Below are 20,074 nucleotides of genomic sequence, written 5' to 3'. Positions count from 1 at the left end.
CTCAACAAATTGAGGAAGGTCAACACTGAATTGAGGGTAAGAAGAGATGAGTGTAATTGTTTCTACACTGTAATGAGTTTGTGTTGTTAGTAAAAGCCTGTATGTTCACAGGCTGGAGTTGAGGAAACTCTGATTATGTTGACACTGAGAGACAGAGAAATATCAAAGGTAAGTAAAAAAAAATTCCTAACAATGAAAGTTGAAATTGTCACATTTAAAAAAATTTTTTAACCTTAACTGTCTAGAAAGACATTCTTATGGAAAAGATGAAGAACGCTCATGTGGAGAATCACAGAATGATAGAGGTATGTTTGATATTGTGGAGCTTAGAGTTGAAGGGAGAATATTCGATACTTTAAATGCCATGACATCATATTGAATGCTAATCAGATGTTACTAGAAAAATGTTCCTCTATTCCGGTGTTGTAGGGTCTGCAATCCGAGCTGATGAGGTTACACGAACATTCAAACCAAGTTCTTCAGAGGTATTTTTAATTAATTGCTTATAAATGTAACATGGTGCTGACTGTTGCTTTCACTTCTCAAAAGGGCTCCTTTTGAGATTCATATGATTCTGAGAATTATAGGAGAATCAAGTTTAGCACAATACTACGCTATTAAACTGAGTGGCAAACTGTGTTATGATTTGCACTGTAGCTTTAAAAAGGGAGGATGAAAATCAGAGCAACAGAGACTGGGAAATCTCGACTCTCTAACACGAGTAATATCCATGTCTGGAAATAAAAGATGGATATAGCCAGCATAGCTTATCACTATGGTAGTTATCACTATGGTATCACTATCACTATGGTAGCTACCAGCATAGCTCTCACTTTGAACCATCAATTTTGGCGTTACTGCATCCACAGACACAAGTAGCTCCTAATTGGGCAAAAGTAAAAATAAAAATGCTAGAATTTTACTCCCCAAAACCGGGGAGAGAATGCAGACTTCCTGGACAGGCTGTTAGTAAAATTAGCTGTACATGAAACTTATTTGTCAGACAATTGCCTTAATAACCTAAAGGCACAAAATCCCACATCAGTTAGCCCACTAGTAAGCTGATGTGCTAGCATAAATAATGCATAACTTTAATCCTTAATGGAATTAACCAAGCGAGTGAGTAGCTTTATTTTGATGGGCACAAGATGCGACCAATCACATGCAAAGAGCGACTGGGGTCATACCATTATGTGACAGAAGGAAGGGGGGCAGACGTTCTGATGACAGGAAGCGTGATGGTATAGGCCAGGTACACAGGGAGACAGGGGGAGCCAGTGTTGTGCCAAAAACTGATCGTCTTCCAAAAAGTGATTTTCTATGTTTTTGTTTGTTTTTTTAAATCTAATGTATTTACTTATATTAGTAAATAGACTGTAATAAAAAGGATTTATGAAGAGGTTATATATAAAATAAAGAAATTACTTGTTTTGGAAGTATCTTTATGATGTAATTGTACCCATATAATCATCGGTTCTGTCCTTTTTCGTCACTTCAAGTAAGTTTATAAAACTGTGATGTTATTTTTACAATTTCTGCTGCCCTCTTGGTTAGATCTCCTTAGAAAAACACATTTTTAATTTCAACGACACTTTTTACCCCAATAATAAAAGTCACTTTGCCAAAAACTGATTGCAGCAGCTGCTTCGCGATAGGAATGTTCTTTTTGGCTCTAAATTACTAGATGTTCTCCACAAGAGAAGCTTTGACAGATTTTAGGTCAACAAGCCAAAACAGCTTAAATTCCATCAATAATTTTTTGGCAAATACCGGAAATCACTTTTTGGCACAACACCGTATTTTACTGCTAGCATGTCAGAAAAAAGTGAAGGAACGAAAACGAAAGAGGGGAAATGTAAAATGAGCAGCATCTGGCTGGATTTCAACTATATTGGAAAGTGCAGAATCTATAAAATTAGGAACTGGCCTTAAGTGATCCCAGTTTTTATTTTCAGCCATTTTCCATCGTGGAGGACAAAAGGTTTCTAACTTGTCCGGGCCTTAAACCTCATGTGTGTTCTCCCCAGTATAGTGGTAATTGCACAAAAATAAGGTTTTTGAAATTACTGAATAAAAAAATGCTACCACAAAACCATGCCTCAGAGTGTCTCAATGAGTCTCAGAGGCCTAAATGTGCGATTGAAGTCATTTCTAATTCTTAACTTGTTTGATCTGCTGCACACCAAAAACAAGAACAAGCATAAATTAAGGACTTTTATCTTTACTTTTATTACTTTTACATCTTTATTGATAACAACCTATCTTATGGTCATTCATACTACACAAAGTAATTAATCAATAAACAATTACAGTTTCATTGTTTTGTTTTTTTTACTTTCTACTACAGAAATTTCTTTCTATAACAAAACAAAACAAAGCCAATGAAACTGGACAGTCTGGGCAATGAGCTACAGAAACTTTTGTGTAATTCTATAAAGTCCAGAGTTGTGCTGACGGATTCCTTTCTTTGTCACAGCAGTTTTTTCTTTATCATGTAGAAACAGTTAAATATGTGACTTCTTCACGCTGAAAGAAAAGGAGATTTGATGGTTCGGCCCCCTTAGGGCCAAAGTGGGCTGCATGTGGCTCGCCATGAAAAATAAGTTTGACACCCTTGCTCTAAGCACATGCCACTTTCTATGTGAGCTGTATGTCTATGTAAACTGATTCCCTTTTGCAGCCATCCTCAACTGGCCATTTTGTGCAACTGCAGTTTTTGGCACTTATACACTGGCTTACTTTTTCAGGCACTGTGAATGTGAATTGAAAAATTTATAAATTATCTTAACAAAACACATGGTTTATGAATGAGTGATTTTTTTTCTGCTGAATTCTGACAGGTATGAAAGACACTGTATCAGCCCTCAGGGACTTTACAGTCGTGAGCCTCCAAACCATCGCTCTCTGCAGAGTGAGATGAAGGATATGCAGCAGGTCAGTAATGCTTGCTGCCTGCAGATTATCTTTTAACAGCACCGCTCATTTCATGTAGTTCATGCTTCCTTCATTTGCAGGAACATCACAGAGTTTTAGATGATATAAGTCTCCCATCCCACACGCACGACGATATTCAAAGCATCATCCAAAGGATCACGAGTGCAGAAATAGCTCACCTTCTTCACAATAAACATCTCGAGAGGGTGAGGATGATGTTCATTATAGCAGTAATGTACATATTAAGAAATCTCACTCGTCTTCTCTCACAAACAGGACTGTGCTCCTGTGGAAATGCAGGAGAGGCCTTTTCCTCAACAGCAACAGGCAAGAATCAAGCAGCAGCTTCTCAATGTGTATGTGATTTTTTTGTAACCTCCCTTTCTCCTCTTATGGTAACAGATTGGTTTTGGTTGATGTTAGTCTTTCTTCTGAGAAGCTAAGCTAATAAAACGAGTGTCTGGTTTTTACAGTGTATTTATGGGCATCTCCATTACATAATCATACCAGTTACCATCTTCCGTGTGCAAGACCGTATCAGGGATAAGTGCACTTTTAGTACCCCTTAGTAACTATAGACATTACAGTGATGTTTATAAAGCGGTGGTGGTGGTTTCAGGCTGCAGGAGCTCGAATTGTACAAGTATGTGTGGGAGGATAAAGGGGAGAAGGTGGAGGATCAGCAGAGAGCCTGGGATAGGGAACAAAAGGAAAGTCAGAGTGGGAGCCAGATTCCCATCAAGGAGGCCAAGAAGGTGGCTGTGGCGAAGTGGTGGAAAGCCCTCAGCGTAGAGGGGGCTAAGGTCCGAAGTAAAGACATTAAGTCAATTCAGGAGCTCTCTGAGATGCAAGCAAAGCTCAGGGAAGCAGAGCAGACGATCACTGATATGAGGGAGCAGGTCTGCCACCTGCAAGCATCACTAAGATCGTCACAGGAGCACACCAAGCAAAAAAACACCAATAGAGTTCTTCATACTGACAAAGGAAGCAATACAGAGAGAAAAGAAGAAGACAGAACTGCGGCGAAAGAGCTGAGAGATCAGAAGGATGCTTCAGTGGTCACAGATCCTGTTAGTATCACAGACGGAGCAGCTTCAGAGCAGGACACCACAGACAGGCTTCTGGCAACCCTGAGGAGGATGGAGGCGATGGTCAACAACGCGTTGGAGACTGCCCAGCTGGTGAGGAAGAGCGAGCAGAGGGTGAGCCAGGTGAGAGTGAGGATGGAAGGGATTACTCACAGGGTGGAGGAGGCTCTGGGGAGAGCTGCAAACACTGATGAGGAGCTAAACATGCTGGAGGCCAGGATCACAGAAAATGCTCCAACTCAGGTTTGTCTGTGTTAGAAACCCATCTCTGCTTTACATAAAATCAAAGTTAATTGTATCTTTATTTAAACTTTTCACGCACAATTATGACAAGCTCAATCAGGATTTTTTTCTTAAGTATTTTTATTCATCTTTAGGCATGAAAAAAGATTTTTGAACTTCATTTTTTTTAAAACATGTACTTTTCAAAGAGTTTTTTACATGTTCACTTAATCAGTCCACTGACCAGTGGGTGACAGGATATGGAGTGACACATCAGTGTCCAATGTAGTGGTTTATGTGCAAGTATACCATCAACACTGACACAAACACAAGAAAACAGCCTTTGAATAGCTGTCCACTGTAGTGAGCACTATGCGTGAAAGGGTTAAATAAAATAAAACCACGTGGAAGAATTCCCACCAGCATTCTATAAAATATTTATTTCAATCTAATGTATTATTTCTATGGAAAAATGGACATTTTATTGGTCAGTAGAATTTTATTCTTGTTGCTATTTTTACCTGCGCTATGATCCACTGTTGGAAGCGGATGATTCCAAACAACTTCCAAAAAAGAGCAATGCTCATTTATTTGCATTTTCTGTGGTAATGCAGTAGCACAATCAGCAGGATCACATAAACATTCTCACAGGATTTAGCAAAGTGTTCCACAAATTTTTCATGTGTACAGCCTTAAAGCCCATCACCTATTTTACTTGTAATCCAGTGGAAACAGTAGCAATCAGTTGTTTTTGTCTGTATTTTCCTGAAGTCTCCAGATCTAAATTTGCCAAATGATCATGAAGCAGATGCCACACGGTTAACGGCTGAACCCGAGGAAGCGTGTGGAACAGAGCGTTCTCCTCCTGCACCTCCATTAAACCCAGAAGTCAGTGAGCCTCCACAGAAGTCCATGAATGGTATGCATATCAGAGATCCATCTTCTGTGTTAATGTGGTTCTGTTAGATGCACATTAATTAAAGCTACTTCCTTTTATAATGGCAATCCCTGAGGATGTCTGGAAATAAACTGTGCACACAGCAGCTGGTACAGTGAGGGGGAAGCGGAGAGCTCTGGTGGGAGTGTATGATATCTATCAAAATGGGGCATGGGGAAAAGCAGAGGACGTAGACTAATGCTTTATGTAAACACACTGAAGTTCAAGTACTTTTTTTCTACAAACATATTTTTAGAGGCTTAACGTCACTCTTAAACGTTTCAGATAATCAAAAAATAATATATGACAAATATAACCAAAGTTAATACAAAATGCAGTTTGTAAATGATGTTTTCATTTATTAAAGGAAAAGGAGCAATCCAAACTTATCTCGTCCTGTGTGAAAAACTAACTGTTCCCTGTTTAAATCATGAATTAACTGCAATAAACTGCATTTTTTGGAAATCTGAGTTCAATGTCACCAACCCCACCAAAGGCTGATCACTTCCAGACCTGCTGAATCAAGAAATCACAATAGAAACCAAAGTAAAGCAGCTTAAAGGATCTCAAAAAGCAACACAGCATTCAGTGATCTAAAGAAACAACTGAGAAACAAAGTCAATGGCGTCTATCAGTCTGGAAAGGGTTACAAAGTCATTTCAAAGGCTTTGAATCACAGTGAGAGCCATTATCCACAAATAGAGGAAACCTGGAACAGTGGAGAACCTTCCCAGAAGTGGCTGACCTACCAAGATTACTCCAAGAGCACATCAACTACTCATCCACGAGGTCACAAAAGAACCAAGAGAAACATCTAAAGAACTGCAGATTCTGCAGATTGAGCAAAAATGGCATCAATGGGAGAATTTTTAAAGAGAAAACTGTGGACTGATGAAACTGATGAGTCCTGTCACATCTGGCTTACATCATAACAACAGGCAAACACCGTGGTGGTAGTGTGATGGTCTCGGGCTGCTTTGCTTCTTCAGCACCTGGACGAGTTCTGGATGAGTTCTGTTCTCTACCAGAAACTCCTGAATGAGAATCTCCATTCATCAGCTCAGAGAGCAGGACAATGATCCCAAACACACCAGTAAGTCTATTTCTTAAAGGGTTTGTAGTAGTCTCGTCTAGTCAAAGTCTGAACTTAAATCTGATTGAGATGATTTTGCACGACCTCAAAAAAACATTCATACTCAAAAACCCTCAAATGTGGCTGAATTAAAACTATTCTGCAAAGAAGAGTGGGCCAAAATTCACCCCCAGCATGTCTCATGATCAGTTATCAAAGGGTGGTACATACAATTATTAGGTTTAGGAGTAGGCTTGGATTGCTTTTTCCCTTATGAAATAAAACCACAATTTACCAACTGCATTTTACATCATCTTAGGTTATCTTTGACTAATATTAAAATTTGTTTGATGAGCTGAAACATTTAAGTGTGAGAAATATGCAAAAAAAGAAGAAGAAATCAGAAAGGACACCGTATGTTACATACATCTGTTCACTAATGTGTACACTAAAGTACCTACCGCAACATGTATTATTGCGGTAGGTACTTTGGCCAAAGCAAAGGTCACTTGTGTCCCATCTTGTCAAGAAAGGTCAAATATTTCCACTTTCTGCTTTCTCAAAAACAAGCCAGTCTTACATGTAACTGTTTATTAGTGATACAGAGTTTGGAGCTTGTAGAAACTCCTGTGAACCAGTGGGTGGATTTATATTTTCATGCGATGTTAAATGAACTTACAGTATTTGCCTCAGTGTGCAATTGTTTATTTTATCCCCCCATCTAAAGTTTATATTCCAGTACACTTATGGTTGTTTTTTGCTTAGCATGTGAAGCTGCATCCACACGGGCAAAGGCTGCGTCAGAATGAACAGTAAACACTTTATCTTACATGGTTATAAAGGTTATTCTGTTCTGTTTGACGTCTGTTGATTTGAATAGTGTGTAATAGTAAACTGTCACTATGAGGACGTCTCTTTTCTCTCCACATTCATACATGCACACATATAAAACTTCAATACAACTAAAGACTATATCCCATATAATCTCTTTCTCTATATAACCTATATAATCCCTTTTACGCCTTTTTGCTAGTTAGAACTGTTCTGTAATGTTGTCCTGAGGGATTATGGATGGTAGTTTTGACAAGCAAAACTTAACACAAACGTAGCTAAGAGAACAACTGAACACTCAGCCTTTTGCAGTGTGTTTTAAGCAAGATGAATGCTGCACAACTGAGAAGTAGATCTAACTGAGAAGCTGACAGGACTGCAGTCTGCACTCACTCATGTATTTTAATGAGTTACAAAATGCAGGAGGCCAAAGCTTACACGAGAAACTGGGACTGTGGTGGAAGGTCGCGCCAATAAGCTGAACTCACTTCTGCTCAGTTTATTTCTTTATTGGCTTATTGGTGTGTTACCCTCGCACAACATCAGTGTTTACTAATGTCATAAATCAAGTGAAAAATGGTTAATTTTCAGTAAGATCAGACTTTTGCTACCAAATTAGCCTGACTAGCCATTAGAAAGAATGCAAGTTTCAACTTTATACACAACAACTTCCCATTTAAGTTAACTGCTTCGATCGTTTTATACAGTCTGTGGAAAGCTATGCCATATTTATCATCTCATTTCAGTCAACATGCAGGAATTATTTCAGTGTATAAAAACCATCTTGTGTTAAGGATCATATGACTAAAATCAGTGAAATTCATCCCACTGAGGAATAATCATAGCACTCCATCAGCTAGGGTTTTTTATTGTGGACTGTATTGGTGAACCTGCTGAGCAACTCTCTATCATTCATATCATTCATTATAAACTAGCAAACAGTATGATTAAGAATAATAAATATTCAGGTTTTAAATGTCTCTGAGTGCTGCAGTGCCTGTGTTGGTGGCTGTAAAACTATTTTATACACTTTTCAGTCTTCCTAGAACTAATAAAGCATTGATCTGGGATACTAAATGAACACTAGGCATACCAACCTGCTTTTAAGTTATATGTCTCTGTTTAAAACAAAGCACAGTCAGGTTACTTAAAGCTTAAAGATCCCCTGAAGCCTGAATGTAAATAATTTAGAAAAGCAGTGGGTCTCTGTGCTCTGCTTGGTATGTGGTGGCTGTAAACGGTGCGCTCTTTCGCGGGGCAATCTTTAGGTGAGAGAAAGGTGGAAATAACAGCTGGAAGCTGGAGTGTGAATTCATTTGTAGGCAGGTTGAACTCTTCTTCCACTAATAGAAAGAATTTGATCTGGCGAGGAAAAAAAAAAGTCCACGTTTTTTTTTCTCCCTCATGGACTTGTGAAAGGATTTATAAGGTAAATACTAGCTGTGAATGACTGCATTGCATTACGCAGAATGTTTCAGAGTCTGATTTGCACTTTTTCATAAGCTACAATTCAACAGCTGGAACATAAACCCAGTTGAGAGTGTTTCTAGTACTGTATCCCCCTTTGTGTCTTCTTATGCAGGAATAATACTTGTTCTTGAGCAGCTCTTTCATTACCTCTAAAGTGACACTTTGATTTTGAGCTCTGAGGGTGCTTCTGTCTGAAAGTTGCTGATTTTAAACCCTTTGCCTGGTATCAGGAGCCCCTAAAGCAGCAGACAAGAGCTTTCAACCAGCGGCTCAAACACCTCATGCACTTAAGGTTGCCAGGTTATTGTTGCCCCTAGTTATCAAGGTGGTTTGTGGGGAACATACTTCCTGAAACGGGAGTTCCAGTAGTTCTGTCAACCTGATGAATATCATGCTGCTGGCAAGAGCCTCACAGAGCAGAAAACTCAATTTATTTCTTCCCTATTTGTTTTCTGTTTCTGTTTCTGTCTCTTTCACTCTCTCTCTCTCTGCATGTTTCACTTAGTCTTTTCTTTTTTTAACTCTCCCCTGACATTTGCATTGCACATGCTTTCCTGTTAAATGCAAATCAATCTGTTTTCTCTGTCTGTGCTCTGGTTCTCACAGGTGGCACAGGAGGAAGCAGCTACAGCACGGTAAGTAAGCGCTCCTTCTGTTCCATTACTGTAAAATGCACTATTGTTTTATATTTGAGAGGCAGAACTGAAGGTTAGGTGTGATTATTATGTCTTTTATGGTTTTTGAAGTGACTTGTGAGAAATGTGTATATATGTTTGGCTGCCAATATAAGATAAAGTGTGACTGCTTCGTTTGACTTTAGGCCATGATTAAAAATAACTAAATTTGATTTCTGCTAATGTTTTAGTAGCAGTTATAAGCTGTTTGTACTTCATATGATTGTTTCATTGAATATTACTTCTAGCCCCTTCTTTAAAAGGGAAATAATAATATTTTTTTACTCTTTAAATAAACTCTAGTTGCCCTAAAAATAAGTGACAGTGTACTTTTATCTCCTAATGGAACATGTAGAAGCAGGACACAAACATTTAATGAACCTGAAAAACCCTGTCCTATAAAGGTATAGTATCATGTTATGATGCACTGTGCATCTAATCTAATCCCATTTAGTTCACTGTTGAACCATCAAACATACAAATATATTTTTTATAAAATATTTGTGTCTGCCATCTAGATGCTTGCAGTCAGAGTACCTAGAGCAGTGTTTCAGCAAAGATTTATCAAGTTTGGTCCACTCGTCTAGGAGGAAATAAGGAACATACAAACATGCAAAAATAGATACATATGCTAGGATCGTTATTTTACGATAGCTGATGAGATACTGTGGTAAAATATGTTTCGGAAGAAGTATGCGTTCTTGTGGAGCTAGTTTATATTATTATGGCTGCCTTTATTTTCTATTAAAGTTAACACTTATCTACTTAAAGTTACATAATAGTGTCTTATAAACTTGGTGGTGTATCATACTGGTTGTTTACAGCACAACCAGTATATAAGAAAAAAAGCTTTAAATAAAAACACATTAAAACCAGATAAAGTAAAGTGAGTAATATTCATCACTTGGCAAGGGGTATGTAATGAGTAGGACGTCTCTGGCAGATGATAGGAAATTATACAAATGGTTGGCTTTAAATAGGGCCAAATTACTAGACTGTACATACAACTGTTTAAAAAATGTATTTTTCACAGGACTCTATACAGACCTGCAAAAATGTAAGTATTGCTTCCAGAGGATTTAGGGAGGTATGTCACAGCCAGGTGCTGATAATCAAATGACCTTGTCTAATCGATCATCAGCATTTGTGAGCCTCTCTGGAAAAGTGGAGGCTTTGGCAGTTTGCTGGTCTCAAGCATTCAGGTGTGTGTTTACAAAATGCTGCGTTCTTCAGTAAGTGGAGGTTCCAGCAAATTCACCCCAAGGTCAGACAGTACAATACTTCTCAGACTCTACAGGCCTCAGTTAGCATGTTAAATGTTAAAGTTCATGTCAGTACAATTAGATATAGACTGAAAGAACTGTGAGTTGTTTGGAAAGCCTCTTCACTCTAAAAAGAAGAGCATGGCTAAGGTTTGCAAAGCTGCATCTGGACAAACCACGAGGCTTCTGGAACAATGTCCTTTGGACAAATGAAAACATCATCATATTTGGGTCATGCAACGAGACAATGATCCCGAGCCCTGAAGCAAATCTACAAGAGAGTGGCTGAAAAAGAAAAGGTGTTGCAACCTGATGGAAATGCTGTGGCAAGGTGTCAGCAGAGCTGTGCGTAATGCAAAATGCCCATAAAACTCAATGAACTGAAGCAACACTTCAAGATAAGTGAGCCATATTTCCTCCCCAACGATATGAAACACTGTTAAAGCCGTACATACTTCAAGTCATTGCTGCCAGAGGTATTTCTACAAGCTACTGAATCCTGGGGTGTACTTATTTTTTCATACGAAGATAAAATTATAATCACAAGTTATTTTGTGACCCTTTGAAACACAAAATCCCCACCCACCCCAGGAGCAACCCTTATAGCAGGTAATTGTTTAGTCACCAGATGGACTAAATAATTACCTGCTAAAAGGGTAAAATAGGAATTAGTTTGTCTGCAACAATAATCTGATAATTTATTTTAATTTATTTGTAGACTCTAGTATCATCATCATCATTGCCTGCTTAATAAAACAGCAGAATGTTATTGGCAAAATAGCATTAAGATAATCATCGCAATAGTCGTATCAAATAAGGAAAACAGCTGACTTTTTATCACAAGTTCCTCCTTTTAACAACTGTTTCCTTCACACATGATTACTTAAGACTTAAGCCCATGTTAAATAAAAATTTTATGCTGTAATTTGCTGTAAAAGTCAGCTGTACTCATACAAACAATGTGACTGCTGTCCTCCTTTTTTATACCATCAAAACTCAAGATGATTTCAGCACTTTTAAGACAAAGTAGCACAAATAACAGAAGCTTTGGAAGGGCAGTTTACCAAACATTAATGGACCTCAAGAGCCTGGAAGTGGATGCATGGATTCCTCCTAGCCAGCAGAGTAAACACAGCTCAGGCAGGCACAATCGATCCATCAGTTTCTCACAAACATGCAAACGTACCACAACATGCAAAAAAGTGTCCTACGCATCTGACAAAGTAAAAAGTGAAAAAATAACACACTTACACACACAAACTCTGAAGCAACAATAACATCATTTTGTATCTTTCTTCAGCTTTAAGTTAAGTTGAGGGATGATCAGGGGAGCAGCGGTCTGACACACACACAAACACACACAGAGAGACACACACTGCACAGCAGCTCACAGAGCCCTTCTCCTTAAATGGTCAAAGCTCCCAGGAGTGAAAGAGAGGCTGCTGCTGAAAAAAGACAGGGAACAGAGGGGACGGGAGAAGGAAGGAGAAGCCCTGAGGGTAGAGGAGTTTTCTGAAGGAAAGGCTGAGGGTGACGCTTTGACTGTGGGAAGTCGGTCTGACTTGGAGAGATCAGCCGCGGTGTGTGTGTGTGTGTGTGTGTTTCTCTCTACAGCACTACAGCACCCGACTCAGGTAAGGTGCATGCTCTCTGTGGACAGGTTTAGATGATCGGCTGGTCACAGTGGACTATCCACAGTGGTGGACGCATGCAGTTTCAGTTTAGTTATGGTCTCTGCAGCCTTAACAAACATGTGCATGAATATTTGTGGGTAAATGATATTCTAGATAACTGTTGGTGTGAGTTTACATAAAGTGTTTTTTGTTTGCATGTGAAACTCTGTCTCATGTTTCCTGCGCCTTCATATGTGACCATGCATTTTCTGAAGCCTGTGGATTTAGTCTGCTCCCTCATTCAATCCATTTTTTCTTTTTGACACTTCCTCTGACTTGTTATCTCAGATTGCGACTGCGTGGTAACCACTTCCTCTGTTGGCCCTGTGCTCTATGCTTCACACAACCAAATTTTAAACAAATCTGGCTAGAGGGAATGAGCTTATGTAACAGGAGGAGGGGAGCAGGATGCTGGTCCTTATTTCTCCCTCCACAGAAAAAGTGACCACTACAGTACGCTGCAAAATGAAGCTTCCTCATGAAATCAACAAGTACTTTTGTTTTACTTCTCTTTGTGCAAGTAAAGGAAAGAAGTCTTTAACTATTGCCACTCGGGCCCCTGTGTTCTCACCCCCCCCCCCCCCTTTGCAGGAAATAATTAGAGTGATTCAGTTACTATGCAATATTTATCTCAGTCTCTCGGTCTGCTGAATAAACACCACACCATTTAACCTCCTGCAGAGTAGGTTGACTTTGTTTGGGCTTCTTCTTACAATTCCTCTTGGTCCCTGGGTCTTGGACCCAGAGTTTTGAGTTTCTAGGGTGCTTGGGATTTTCTGGTTTTGTATTTCTGATAATCTTGTATTTGGGGTTTATATATTTTATATTTTATATCACCTTTTGTAATCCCTTTCTGTGTCCCCAGTCGGATATGTCCCCATGTTTGTTTATATCCTGTTCCTGTTTCAAGTTCACATGTCGTACTCCTGGATTGAGTGGTTGTTATTTCCTGTTTTATTTTGATAGTCCCTTGTCCCCTTTGTGGTGTGTTTAGTTTTGCTTCCCCTTGTCTCATTAGTTGGATTCTGTTCGCCTGAGTCTTGTTTACCTCAGCTTTCTTGCTCCCTAATTACCTGGTGTGTATTTATGTCCACAGTTTCCTTCTGCTCTTTGACATGTTCTCCCTCATGTGTTCTCAGTAAGATTCCTTGCCATGGCTTATTTGTTGCTGAGCAACTTTAGTTTGTATTTTTATTTCCATTTGGATCCTACTTTGCCTGCCTCACAGCGAGCCTTAACAAAAACATAATCATTGATTCCTTTATTGTTCAAATTCTTTGTCTAAATATTTCTGTCCATAATTAGAAACAAATCAGGTTATGGCTGAATAAAAAATCTTTGCACAAAATTAAATAGTTTCATGAGTTCAGTAAGTTCAAGAGCAGTTAGCTAGAAATAACCAGTAGCTCATTTGTGAGTAACTCAGAAGGACCTCAAACTTGTTTTTTTCTTCTAAATTTATAAATAGCACCTGAAGACTTAAGACAGTTAATTACAGAATTAGAAAAAAAAGAAGATAAAAACGTCCTGGCTCTCCTCAAGAACAAAGCAACCAGTATCTGTCTAACTCTTTTCTGCCAAAGTGAAATATCGCTTTAAAGTATAAAAACATCTGTTTTAAATGCTTCCGTCGCATATGACACTGTCCCTGCATTCAGGAAACGTCCTTGCTGCTCGCAGGGAGGAGTTAAACAACCCATTTCCTCCCCAGTGACTCACAGCCTTTCTGTCCCCATATGTTCCCAAGATCTTGTCATCTTTGTGATGACACTGAGCAGCACTCAGCATATTTTGTCCTTGAATTCTCAGAGGATTCGTCCATCACACGGCCACATGCCATACCTCTGAAATAACCATTCATTCATCACACCTTCCACTTTCCTGCGCATATTATTCAAAGCTGCTGCACGTGATTTGAAAGAGAAGGCAGTAAGAAGGCTCACATCTGTGCTGATTGGACCTATGTAAATTTCTCTTTTTCTGGTGAAATCAAATGAATGTGTGCGTCACATTAGCACACACAGGAGTTGTGTAGATCATGAGTGCACCGTGCTCCTCCGCAGAGTGGTTTAAAAATACAGTACATGTGATTTGCATAAATTTGTTACTGAAAAGGGAAGCGCTGTGTGTTCAAACAATGGTTCAAACAAGCTGCACGCATCAAGTCAGGTTGGCTTGTAGCTCAGGGAGCCAGGTAACTGCTGCAGTGTCCATGGTAAAGATCAGCTCAAACAGCTCAGACCTGAAACAAATAAATTATTATTTTTCCAGTGTGAACATCAGATGTGGTGATAATGTGGTTTTGTTACATTTTTGTTTGACTCAATAAGACAGCACTTTGTAAAATGAATACATGGTGGTTTTTAAAAGTCATTTATTGAGAATTGATTAATAGTTTTGTTGTTTTCACATGTACCACTATGATATATACTGAATCAAACAGCCTTGTTTTCTTCTCTTAATAAAATATTCTACATGTACACATTTGCAGGAGCCGCATCATAAATTTTGATTACACAGCTTTTACAGCTTCAGCTTTGATGATTACACTAATCTTTGCACTCATTTAAATTCATGTTCGCTGATCGTTCCCTGCTCTTTGGGTCTTATCTTGGGGCCAAGATTATTTAGGTTTTTATATAATTGGCAAATTTGAGGCATTTTTCTCATTTTCATTCTCCTCAAAACTAAATCCTGCTTCAGTTTGTTTGCAGTTGGCTTTTTCCTCTTAATGCTGCCCATATGTTGTTATATCTCTGTGTATTTTTCACACTTACATGTTTTAGATCATCAAAATAATTTTAATATTAGACAAAGATATCGGCACGGTGGTGAAATGGTTAGGTCTGCTGCCTGGGTTCTCTCTTGGTACTCTGGCTTTCTCCCATAGTCCAAAAACATCCATGAGCTTAGATTGATTGGTGATGACTGTAAATATGAAAGGTTGACTGTATCTATGTGTTGACCCTGCACCAGACTGGCTTCCTGTGGCAGCTGTGATAGGCTCCAGCTGTCTGATCTAGATAAGCAGAAAAGATGGATGGACAAAGATAATCCGAGTGAATATGAAATGCAGTTTTTAAATGGTGATTTAATTTAATTAGGAGAAAAAAATATTACCCTGGTAACTGGCCCTGTGTGAAAAAAGTAAATGCCCCTAGTCAAATCCAAGCTTGGCAGCAAGAATTGCAATCAAGTGTTTGCAATAGCTGCCAATGCCAATTTTACATCGCTGTGGAGGGGGTTTGGCCCAATCTTCTTTGCAGAATTGTTTTAATTCAGCCGCATCAGAGAGTTTTTGAGCCTTAATGGCTTCGACTGTGACTAGGCCACTCCAAAACCAGAGGTGGACCACTAAAAAGTTTAACTTTTGTCTCAACAGTCTATGAATATTTTCCCAAAAGTCTTGGGAATCATCAAGATATTTTTTTCACAAATGTCAGTTGAGCCCTTCTGTTCTTTTTGCTCAGCAGTGATTTTCTCCTTTGATGCCATTTTTTCCAAGTCTCTTTCTTATTGTTGAATCATTAACTCTGACATTAACTGAGGCAAATGAGCCCGGCAGATCTTTAGATGTTCTTCTTGATTTTTTGTGACCTTCTGGATGAGTTGTCAATGTGCTCTTTGGTTGGCCAGCCACTCTTTAAAGGGTTCACGACTATTCAGGTTTTCTCCATTTGTGAATAAGTGAATAATAAGCTCTCAATGTGGTTCACTGGAGTCCCAAAGCCTTAAAAATGGCTTTGTCATACTTTTCAAATAGATAGACTTTGTTTCTCAGCTGATTTTTAGATCCTGGTATGATGTGGTGTTTCTTGAGATCTTTTACCCTATTTTACTTTGTCAGATAGGTTCTAGTTAAGTGATTTCTTGATCTGGCAGTAATTAGGCCTGGGTGTGACTAGTGAAACTGAACTTGGATTAGTCTTTTTTAATAATTGCAACTGCAAGTAACATGGGTAACTTTTATCTAATATTAGTTTTTTTGATGATCTGAAACATGTAAATGTGACAAATATGCAAAATTAAAAAAGGAAGAAGGCAAATACTTTTTGGCAGCACTGTATAATTTTAGTCAGGAAAGCTTTAATTAATTGACTTTGATTGCCTTCATGTGAATGAGACATGAGTCTCTTCCTCTCAGTAATCCTCCATCCACCATCCACTAAATCATTTTTTCATAATTTATCTAGAAGTCCTTCTGTTTGTTTTGCGCTGCCCCTCGGGAGCTCGTTGCCTCATTCAGCCTGTGAGAGCAAGTTAAACTGACTGTAGCAGCGTTTTATAACAACAAAGCGCATCCCAGTCACTGTTTGTGTTCAAAACAGTAACCGCCTGCTGAAAGTCACAGTGTGGGAAGAAAAGCACATGAAACATTGCAGGCTCACTCGTGAGCAGTGCTTGTTTGTGATTTCAGTCACTTGTGCTGTAAAGCAGAGATGCTGCATGTTGTTTCTTTTGAATTTAGACAGCGTGTCATTAAGATCATGAACCAGACAAAGAAGGATTTCTTTTTTTTTTTTAAGTGTTTCATGGTGTAGTGGTTTACGCATTTGCCGAACAAGCAACAGCTCTCCTGTTCAATCCTGGAAGCAGACAGGAATGCCTTTGGTGTTGCTTTAGGAAAAGCATCTGATATAAAAATCTACCAAATCGAAAATGCAGAGCTACCCACTGTGGTGACTCTGTGTGAATAAGGAAGCATTCCTTGAAGTCTTGTTGCTCCTGTTAAAACTCCCAATATGAACTCCTGGTATGTTTCATGTTATTTTATTCTCTGACGCTTCCTGATGCTCTGGCTGGAAATCATCATGCTCACATGAAAGTTTAAAACCCATACATCCGATGTGAGTCACGGTGATTTCATTTCTGATGCGTATGTACAGTATGCTGGGAAATCTCACTAATGTGCAGAATGGAGCTATTTTGGGAGTTGTTTGTGCAGTGCAATGGTTTTCTTAGTTCTGGTTTATCCTTTTTTTAGCTGTGGTTAGGCAGAAAGAAAAGTGGCTAAAGTACTAGTTTAATAACTGCTGCTGATCGGAAGGAGCTCTCCTCAGCATGCCTCTAATCATGCTTAAAATGCATGTATTTGGTTTTCTGTGTGTTTATAGCTCCAGGAAGAAGAGCGAGACTTGCTGCAAACATCTCCTCTCGAACAAAGTGACTGTAACTTCAAGGAGTCCGGTGACGCCTCGCCTGCTGCTGAGACCCCTTTTGTTTTCCCGCACACCCGCTCTCGCCCTTCTCTGCACCCGGCCATGCCCACACTGCCTGAGGAAGAGGAGGACTCTCCAGAAGAGATGGACAGTTCCCCGAGCTCTCCCAGCACAGTAAGTGCAGCTGCTGTCCCTGTTTGATATTCTGTTTTTAGGTAAAACATCTGACTTCATACTTCATTTGGCCCTGAAAGGAATTTTTTTTTATCAATGTTGAGTTTTCCCTCAGAAAAAAGTTCCTTCACTGAAGAAGTCACTGATTCATTCCTTTTCAAGTGAGAGCAAAGCAACATTTTCCTTAACTAAGCCTTCTTCTGTCACAAATGTTCCCTGCTGTTGTCAGACCAAGGCAGTGCTTTGCAAAGAATGACAGAAGTTAACAAAGTGAAATTTTGGCAACTGATTTGGTACATACTTTCCTTTTTTTGCACTCATGTTTTAGTTATTTCCCACTAAATGTTTGGAAATGAATTTCATTCCGGTGACTGATGAATGCTTTACGATTCTTTGAAAGTCACTTCGGCTGTCATAATAACTTTCCCTGAGCCAAGGTAAAGTGAGGTGTTTAAAAAAGGGTAAAAGCTGCTTTTACGTTTGCACAGCAGGATTTTTTTTACTATCTGACAAATACCTTGGCTCTGTAAAATATCTGCTTCATGTCCCTTGTGACAAATTTGAGCCCTTTGGTTAGATGGGAAAAAGCAATTTACCAACTTTTAAAAGAAAATGTGTGGCAAAGTTTATAAATGCAGGTCTTTTGCTCCTTATCGTTAAAAAAAAAGTATTGTAAAAACTTGCATAGAGGCATATGTCACTATTTTGTACAACTTAAATGATTGTAGTTTCCTTATAGTGGAAATGTAGCTGTCCAGTGATGCCTGTTGCCCGCTGTGAGGTCACATAGATCAAGGCCTCAGTCATTTTTATATCTAAAATTACTTATGAAGCTAAATACAACAGGATAAAAAAAAAACATGCTTAAGAACTTCTTCGGGGAGACAAGTCCACTCAGGTTTACCAGAGTTGGACTGGGCTCTCAGGTTTGGAGCCATGGTTTGAGTTCCCGTTCAATGACCACATCCTCTATCTGTTTAATGTCTGTTTAATGTCACATGACTCCCCTACCCCACCCCCACCAGCTAAACATCACTACTTTAAATGATATTGTGTTTAAAACACCAGAGTTTACTGCATTTTTCTGTGACATCAGTAGCATTTCCTGTCCTGATCCCTGTGATTGGTTATGTTTTGGGGGGGTTTGTTCTTAATTGATCTGTCTGAGTTATTAGTTTTTTCAGTATTTATGGCATAGAGATTAGCACTGTTGGCTGACAGGAAGAATATCCTGGGTCTTTCTCTGTGGAGTTTGCATGTTCTCCCCATGTCTGCGTGGGTTCTCTCTAGCTACTCCGGCTTCCTCCCAAATTCATAGACATGCAGTTAGTGGGATTAGGCAAACTGGCCATAGCTGTGAACGTGAGTGTGAATAGTTGTCTGTCTCTCTGTGTTAGCCCTGTGATAGGCTGGTGGTGATGGTAATGGTAATAATCAGAAGTTTTATCTGTGTGCCATTTGAGCGATCTCACCCTTGAAATATATAAAGATTAGAAATGCTTTCAAAGACTTTAAGGACAGATCTTAATGGGGCAGACTCCGAGTTTGAGTCATTAATTATCCCAGAGATAATAAAGAGTTAAACAGGCTAAACCTCAGAGAACAGTGACCTTTACCTCATAAACACACAAGCTAGATAAGAAATCTCTGAAGAAAGTAATGAAACTGTGTAATATAATCTTCAGTGCATAAGTCAACACAATAAAAGTATCCACCCTTATAGGAACAGAGCCACGGTGAATCAGCAGCCTGTCTGCAGCAGAAAGACTCCTTTTTCAAGAATCTATTGCAAAGATAAGCTTTAAGAGCACCTCTCAAAGAATAAGGGTTTCATGTCAGTCTGTATTTATTTGCGTACTTACCTTTAGCAGCCTTTTGAAGCTATTCCACAATAGTGTTCATCATAACCTACTAGAGGTGACAGACCTCTTTGTGCTTAAGTGGGTCAAATCAATATTCTCCTGTTAGTGCCAGATTTAAACTGGTTTGTTGAAATTTGGCTCTTTTTTTGTTTTTTTGGAATATGTAGTTTAAGGTTTAAGTTAATGTTCAAAATCTACCTTTAACCCTTTTATTGTGTAAGTTCAAGCTTAATTTAAAAAGATCTGCTCCTTATTAAGGTTGTGTTTAATCTAATATCACAAACTGGCTGATGTGTTAAGTGATGCACACTTAAGTTTTTTTGTGTTGCACAGTTAGTACCAGGTGAAAGTCGAGCTGTTGTCATGACTGCGCCCACCATCGTCTACCCAAAGCAGGCTAAGGTTGTCCATCAGGATGGGCGTCCGCTGGAACAGGCCAGGTAATCGTCCAGTAGCTTTCTCAATTTTAATTTGAAACAGAGACAGCATTTCCAGATCATCACAGTTTTCTCTCTCAGACCACACAGTCCCAGAGCTCGCTTGGTCAGAAGCTCCCCCGGGGTGCCCATCACCACAATTGGTGGGTAAATCACACAAACACACATACATCACTGTAGTTTTTACAGTGTTATGATGTAATAGTTATTATTTGATGTAGTGCAGCACCATATAAAAAATTTCCACTTTATTTTTAAGTGTTTTTCCATAACTAAACC

The 20,074-nt window shown here is 39.0% G+C and overlaps 1 protein-coding gene across 1 annotated transcript in view; it reads left to right on the top strand.

Annotated features, from left to right (window-relative positions):
• The first annotated feature begins 116 nt into the window (after nucleotides 1–116).
• Nucleotides 117–20,074, top strand: part of mrvi1 (murine retrovirus integration site 1 homolog) — a 33,159-nt gene continuing 13,201 nt past the window's right edge. The window contains exons 1-12 of the mRNA XM_080884352.1: nucleotides 117–168; nucleotides 246–305; nucleotides 430–485; nucleotides 2,841–2,934; nucleotides 3,015–3,140; nucleotides 3,235–3,290; nucleotides 3,554–4,265; nucleotides 5,016–5,163; nucleotides 9,161–9,189; nucleotides 17,278–17,496; nucleotides 19,692–19,798; nucleotides 19,877–19,938. Coding sequence (XP_080740478.1) covers nucleotides 136–168; nucleotides 246–305; nucleotides 430–485; nucleotides 2,841–2,934; nucleotides 3,015–3,140; nucleotides 3,235–3,290; nucleotides 3,554–4,265; nucleotides 5,016–5,163; nucleotides 9,161–9,189; nucleotides 17,278–17,496; nucleotides 19,692–19,798; nucleotides 19,877–19,938 — 1,702 coding nt within the window. The 5' untranslated portion in view covers nucleotides 117–135. The remainder of the gene's footprint in view (nucleotides 169–245; nucleotides 306–429; nucleotides 486–2,840; nucleotides 2,935–3,014; nucleotides 3,141–3,234; nucleotides 3,291–3,553; nucleotides 4,266–5,015; nucleotides 5,164–9,160; nucleotides 9,190–17,277; nucleotides 17,497–19,691; nucleotides 19,799–19,876; nucleotides 19,939–20,074) is intronic.

This window comes from Rhamphochromis sp. 'chilingali' (genome assembly GCF_963969265.1).
Source record: "Rhamphochromis sp. 'chilingali' genome assembly, chromosome: 6".
Lineage (NCBI taxonomy): Eukaryota > Metazoa > Chordata > Actinopteri > Cichliformes > Cichlidae > Rhamphochromis > Rhamphochromis sp. 'chilingali'.
Note: the sequence above shows the minus strand (reverse complement) of the source record. Positions and strands in the feature narration are given on the sequence as shown.